At 30.6% G+C, this 7951-nt stretch overlaps 1 protein-coding gene across 2 annotated transcripts in view; it reads right to left on the minus strand.

Moving 5' to 3' along the window:
* Window positions 1–816: 816 nt before the first annotated feature.
* Window positions 817–7951, minus strand: part of LOC105051171 (norbelladine 4'-O-methyltransferase 2) — an 8693-nt gene continuing 1558 nt past the window's right edge. The window contains exons 3-5 of one of the 2 annotated variants that reach the window (XM_073243928.1): window positions 5717–5861; window positions 4543–4674; window positions 817–1357 (exon numbers count right to left, since the gene is read on the minus strand). In XM_073243928.1, coding sequence (XP_073100029.1) covers window positions 1064–1357; window positions 4543–4674; window positions 5717–5861 — 571 coding nt within the window. In that variant the 3' untranslated portion in view covers window positions 817–1063. The remainder of the gene's footprint in view (window positions 1358–4542; window positions 4675–5716; window positions 5862–7951) is intronic. The other variant, XM_073243929.1, reaches the window with a different exon arrangement.

A 7951-nucleotide genomic window follows, 5' to 3' on the forward strand; every position in this document is an offset into this window, starting at 1 on the left:
ACTTTATCGCCTGAATAAGAGATTTATTTTCTAATTCTTAAGCTTCCAAGAAATGCAAGAATCACTAAGACAATAACTAATAATATGGTTACAATTAATAGCATATACTAGCATAGTTAGCATCAAAGTATGTTCTAAGCTTAAGCAAAGAACAAGAGGGGAGATACAAGCTCCTAGTAATGGAACAATGTAAATAACCTTAATTTACCTAAAAACTTAACTATGACCATATTAGGCTTAGTAAATCCACCTTCTAACATGCAACATGCATGGAACACTTGAAGGGATAAAGGAGTCAAAATGAGAACTTGGTTGACTATATAAATAATTACTTCGAGGGGACTTGAACTCACATTCTCCAACAATTTGAGCTTTGACACTATGTTGGAACAAGAAAAACTCAAACCGAGTATGCTAAAATGTGCAATGTAAATTAAGCTATATGTCATGGTCCCGCGTCACTGATAAAGAGGTGCGATATAGGTTCACAAGCTTGGGCCAATCCCCTACCCAAAAGTTTAAGTTTTTTGATTTGCGAGTCTATAACATGGTGATATGAAAGACTATGCCTCACAGCTTTCTCGGTCATTTGGGTCCCTTGCTAGGGATACCAGGGTTACATAGGACCTGGGCTAGGGATGCTTTTCCCCCTTCTCGAGGTATTATGAGGTTGGGTAAGGGAGATTGTCATATTTGCACATCAAACAGGTAAAGGAGTGCTACAGGAGTTCACAAGCCTACGTGTGCATCATAAATTTGGCGGAAACAAAGAGAGTTCTCAAGCCAAGACATTAAGAAATGGGCAAACATTGAATTGGATGAATATTTTTCATCCAATTAAAAATGGCAACTACTCCATAGTAAGAGTATCCCGAAACTTTACATTTTTTTTTAATAATCAAAACACACATGAAGGGTGTAATCAAACTACATGGTTCGATAAGATGCCTACAGATGATGTGATCCCATTAAAAATGAAAAAAATATCCATAATAAGAATATCCCCAAACTTTATTTTTTTAATAACCAAAACATACATGAAGAGTGTAATCAAACCACATAATTAGATAAGACGTCTACAGATGGTGAATCCATCTCCAACACAAACTTGTGTTATCTCAATCCGAGAGTCGGTAGCCAAAAAATCATTAAACTTCAGAAAATAGTCTCTGACTTCTGCATCATACTGAGAAAGAGGAGTACCCACTGGAGCAACCACACGACCAGACCAAAGAGTATCATCATAGACAATAACTCCTCCAATCTTCACAAGCTTAAGTAAGCGTTCATGGTATTCTCCATAGTTGAACTTGTCAGCATCAACAAATGCAAAATCAAACAACTCGTCTTCTTTTACCTATAGTTATCAGCAGAATTCTGTTATCATGATTGTATAGTAGTAACTTCCTATATAGAGAGTTTCACTTACAAATTGTCTTGGTTGAAAGTCCCATGATAGTTTAACCATATGGTGGCATTTAGTTTCAGAACAAAAATATTGCTTTCCTTTCAAGCATCCCACTTTTGTTAGGTTCTTTGAAGGTTCACACTCAAAATATAAATCAGAATAGAAGTAATATGCTTGCTTGTCAAGAGATGGGAGCAACATACTTTTTAAAAGCCCGAATCATGTATGAAGAGCGTCTAAGACTTTGTATAGTGGTGGTATTAAGATAAGATGATTGGAAAGTAATTTAATCCTCACTTTTTTTAACAAAATAAACCCTACACTTTCACCTATTATTTGCATAATTTGAGCAAAGATGGTATTTGGTGAATAAACAAAATATAAAATGATAAGAATACAAATTAATTTTGCTCTCTTTGACAATAAATATACTTTATGTTGAACTTGGATTAAAAGTTTGAGAAGAAATTGTCTTGAGTCCTAGAGTGGGAAGTGTAGGTAAGGTCGTGATTTAAGATATCTAGTTTGGGCTGTGTAGTGGTTGAAAGGCTGTTCTCGATATGAACCCCAATTAGTGGTGTCATGTGGCATGTTTTGAGCTCTTTGTTTGATAAATATCAGAACGTAAGCTTGGAAAGTAAATAAGAAATGATAGAAAACAGAGGTTTACATGTGAATAAAATGGTACTTGGCTTGGTGGAGTTTAATGGAAAGGGACTGGCTGCGTCAGGGTCTGTGTAAAAAGTGATTTTAGCAGTATACATTCAGAGAGTATTTATTAGCAAAATAATATATTGTTCTGTGTGGTGCTTTATTATGCTTTCCTATCTCCCTATTATCTTTCACACCGTGCTACCAGTCATTATTTTCATATTACCAGTCATTTGACATATGAATTACACATGCAGAAGTCAACAACAAAAAAAAAAAAAAAAAAAAGATTGTCAATTTGATCGAAATTTTACAAGTATTAGGCTAGTCTGCATCTTGATCTGTAGCGTATGTATGCTTTATTGACTTAAAATTTCAATCAATTAGAATATATTTAATTGTTGGCAAAGGATATTGATAAGCGCCAACAATCTATGAAAAAGAAACCTTTAAATTTGAGTAAGTACATGCAGTTAGAAAAACAAGCATCCACATAAGCATATATAATTTTGGAATAGCAACACTCTAATTCACAACATATTATATCATGCAAAAGATTACAAACTCAAGTTTCTAAATGATTAGCACAATTTGGGACCAATTGATAATTGCTGTTATGGGAGCTCATGGAAAGAATGAAATAATAGAATTTTCATTGGAAAATCAAGCTCTGTTTTTGCGATAATGCAAAACTCTTTGGGACAAGTAGCCTAACAAGTTCTTCGCATCATCGAAGAACGATTAATTATCTTTGCTATTTTAGGTTTCGTGTTGTTAAGCCTGATCTACCTTATTAACTTTCTTTACTAGCTTAAAGCCTGTTTGGTATTGCTTTTATTTTGTGTTTTTCGGTTTCAAAGGTGCAAAAAGAAAATGCGCTAGACTGGCAAACCACATATTGAAGTTCTTTTGAGTTGTCAAATTGATTAGAGAAATTTTTCAGAGGCTTTGGAAGCAAAAATTATTGCTTAAAAGCAAGTGAAAATAGAACCAAGAATTAGCATAAGTTATGACGAAATGCTGTGTCTTTCATGTCAAGCTTCACTTGGAATTTCACTACTCTATAGGAAAACAAAAACACAAAAAGGGGAATGCCAAAACAGGATCTCAGACTTTTAGGATATCAAAACCAAGTTTGCCGAAGGTCATCAATTCAAATCCCTCCAAGCCAATTATTAATTAATTGAATCTGATGTCATCTTGTACCTGTCCTAGTCTCCAAATGGATGATTCAAGCTGGATGTGAGATGTGTTAACCTAATAAAAGTTGTAGACCTATTTTCTGTCAACCAGCAAAATAAAAAAGATCAAATTTATGACAGATTGTTTTATTTGGCAACACGGAAAATGGTCTAAAAAATCAATATCCCTGTTATAGAACAAGCTAAGATAATAAACCAACAGCCAAATAATTGTCATTATTTAAATGTTCATTATAAATATATGAAATAGAAATATACATATATACATATATACATATATATACATATATATACATATATACATATATACATATATACATATATACATATATACATATATATATATATACATATATATAGATATATATATACATATATATAGACATATACATATATATATATATAGATATACATACATATACATACACATATACATATATATATACATATATATACATATACATACATATATATACATATATACATATATATATACATATATACATATATATATACATATATACATATATATATACATATATACATATATATATACATATATATATATAGATATATATATATACATATACATATACATATATATATGTATATACATATATATATGTATATACATATATATATATATATATGTATATACATATATATATATATATGTATATAATATATATATATGTATATAATATATATATATACATATGTATATACATATACATATATATATATATACATATATATATATATATATATGTATATACATATACATATATGTATATATATATATATATATATATGTATATACATATACATATATGTATATATATATATATGTATATACATATATACATACATATATATGTATATACATATATACATACATATATATGTATATACATATATACATACATATATATGTATATACATATATACATACATATATATGTATATACATATATACATACATATATATGTATATATATATATATATTGGCTTAGCTCTGTTTATTATATAAAATATTTTTCATCTGCTCAAACCCAAAAAATTTATGATTTTATATCTAGGACACTTCTATTTTATTTTTTTATTAAATTTTTGGTTCTCCAGACACATGCAAAGCTTTACAAGGGACACCTATGTGGCTTAACCTATGTTAAGCTTTTTTTTAATTAATTAAAGACACAACTCTTTCTTTTATTGCTAGAGCAAAAGAAAATCACTATACACCACAAAAAATATTATACTTGATATATGATGAAAGCTACCTCCTGAAGCATTTTATCAAGAACAGGGAGAGCTTCTGATTCAATAAAATTAATCTTGTTCTCAACTCCCGCTTTTTGAATAAATGGTAGTCCTATCTCAAAGTAGGATCTGTTAATGTCAATTGCTGTGACCTACAACAAAGTATGAACAAGAAAGATAAGGGTCATGAATGCTAAATTTTTATAGCTCAATTCTTTCTAAAGATATTGATTGTGGAGCATTGTTTTCTAATATGCATTCATAACTTCAATAATACTGTTTAATCGTAAAATTTTGCAAATGTGTTTAAATGTATCTTTTCTGAATTAACTCAAAATATATCTAGTTTGATGTAAAATAAGTAGAAACATAACATGGACTAGACTATGCATTAAAATTTTAAATCTTTAGTAAAAGATCTTCTGGTGTCTATAATATACAAAACAAAAAAAAAGGGAAGGGATTTTCCATTTCATCCTTCACTTTAAAGTTCATATTCATAAAATTGATATTCAATAAATCCATTTTAAAGTTCACTTATTCACTTGGCCAATTGTTGAATGGGTAAGAGATATCTTAGGGACCCAGTATCTCAATAGCAACCCTATTTCTAGCTTGAAATAGTATTTAAGATCTAAAACACAAGATGAATGAATAGTAAGCTATGTTTAGACCTTCTCTAATTCTGGAACAATAAGCTACTTCTACTTATGAGCCTATTACATGGCACAATATCTATGTGAAGTTAGGTATCAGGTTTAGAGATTAAAGCAGGTTTTCATTGTATACATTGAAGTTCCATAGAAGATATACATTTTCTATTCTAAATATTTTCACAGGTGTACATCGAAACTAGTAGTGCAATTTAACTTGGATGATCCATCAATCATTAAATCTTTTACCAAAAATTTTAATGTAGTATGTTGACTGACTTTCTCTAAACATGTGTTTTGGTTAGACTAGAACTAAACATTAATTTTTTAGTAAATATTTATGATTCCAAATCAATGATGGAGCATTTTAATAAAAAATATCTAACAGGTAATCATGATCTAGGCATTATAAATGCCTAAAACCCAAAAATCATATGTTTGGTGGCCTCATAACCGTACTTAAAATAGGCAATGATACTACTAGTAAATAGAAACAAGTGAACACAACATATTTTTAGTGTTGCTAACGAAGTTGGAAAACCTGGCCATCTTTGGGTAATGCTAGTGCTGTTGTGAGGAGTGAATAACCAGTGTACACGCCAAGCTCAATTGTCTTCTTTGCATTCATAAGCTTTAAAATCATAGAAAGATGTTGGCATTCCTCCGGAGGCACCATCCAAAAATGCCTGCAACATCAAAAAGTTTAGGATAAATTATAGAAATACTCTCTTAATTTTCACTCAATTTTATTTATACCCTCTGTACTTTAAAAAATATTAAACTAATCTTTCTAGTTATCGAAATGTTCCAATATGATCTTATGATATACTTACTAGCAAACGGTATTAGCTAGCCATTTCAACGGACGAAAATATCTCTCACCAATATAAAAGGATGATGAGGAGGAAAAAGGGGTGGGGTGGAAGGGAGGAGGAGGAAGAAAGGGTCACTGATAAGGAAGGGCCGGAGGTGGAGGGAACTGCCATGGAGGGAGAGATTGATATCACGAAGGTCAGTATGGAGGGGGACGATGACATCGATTTGCTTCATAGGTAGGATTGGAAAAGGATAAGGATGAGGAGGAAAAAGAAGAGGGGTTAGCAGTGAGGAAGGAGAGAAAAATCACTGCTATCCCTAACAAGGAATTTTGGACCTAACCATCTTTCTAAACAATTTGGAGAGAGAAAAAATGAAGATATCGAAAAGAAATGGATATGGCTCATCCAACTAGTATATATTACACAAAAGCACATCTCCTAGTTTGCCAAAACAAGCGGACAAACAAATCTATTCATATAAATGGCATAAACAGTCACAAAGATGATTATGCATGAACATCTAAAGCATTCTGAATGTAGATTTTATTTTCATCCTACTAAAGCAAATTAGTAAAGAGGCCCTTAATACTAGTTGAAAGAGAGTTTATCTATAAACTAGTTAAATTGACATGTGCATATACTTTTACATACACACATTTATACATATACATACATAAATATGTTTGACTGAAGATAGTACAGATGGAAGAATCAATAATTTTTCTATAAACCTTGTTGAAAATATTCTTTATGTAGAAGACTAACCTAATATTTTCTGAAAGATAATAAATATGGTTGGTGTATGATATGAATATCCAAGAATTAGAATGTCTAGCTCAAACAACTAGCTAAAAATTAGCTGCCTAATTAAAGTTCAATGCCCTAAAATGCATCCAAGTTTGGCTTAAATAAATATTAGATAAAACATTCTGAAATGAAAAAGCGCAAAAGTGAGACATGACAATATAATATTGTTGGAAAAGTGACAATGAAAGAAACTATCCAAATAAATTGGACGAATAATGAAGCTAGAATTGTTTCTCCTGTGTTACTATTAATAGAATGGTTGGAGAATAGGAGAGAGATGGAGTTGGAGAATAGGTGGAAAGGATTGTGGGTGTATGTTTTCTTCTCTTTGTCCTCTTCTTTGCTTCCTTTTCAAGAGGAAAAGAAAACAGAAGAACTTAATTGAGATCCTCCATGATCTTCTTCTCCCTCCACACCCCTCCGTTTCCTCCCACTTGACTTGGGGTTTCTTCTCCTTTTCATTTGATTTAGGATTTATATGATGTTAATGGGAGTATGGACATTTTATAAAAATAATGGTACTACATGATGGTTATGTAATACTATATTGTTAATGGAGATAGATGGCAGGATCATATTGAAATATTTCGATAACTAAAAGAGCCAGTTTAATATTTTTTAAAGGACATGGAGTGTAAGTGAAATCGAACTAATAATGATGAGGTGTTTCTATAATTTATCCAAAAGTTTAAAAACAGGGGAGGAGGGTCTGAATGCTAATTGTAATCAAGTCGCACAAGGTTAAGTGTCTATAGATCGACAACTTAGAAGAAGATATATAATCATACAATTCATTTAATATAGTCAAAGTGCCCTATGCTAATCCTATGATGTGTGCAACTTTAATTTTAACCAATTTTTGAAGAGTTAATCTTATTTACTATTTGTTACACATAACTAGTTAAAGACTGAATCTCCCAAATAGCTACTTAAACAATTCACTAGTCAACTAGCTTTGAATAGCTAATTAATCTAGTGTTGTTACTTAAGAATTCTGAATAAAAGACATGTCCAATATTAGTTTGAGGGTCATCATCAAACACTTGTCTCGTGGATGGGAAAGTATAAAACCAAATTATATTGACATAGTTAATATATTGTATGAATATGATTGTAATTTCAAATTCACATGATACAATAAAAAAAATATC

The sequence above is a fragment of the Elaeis guineensis genome, chromosome 9 (genome assembly GCF_000442705.2).
Source record: "Elaeis guineensis isolate ETL-2024a chromosome 9, EG11, whole genome shotgun sequence".
NCBI lineage: Eukaryota > Viridiplantae > Streptophyta > Magnoliopsida > Arecales > Arecaceae > Elaeis > Elaeis guineensis.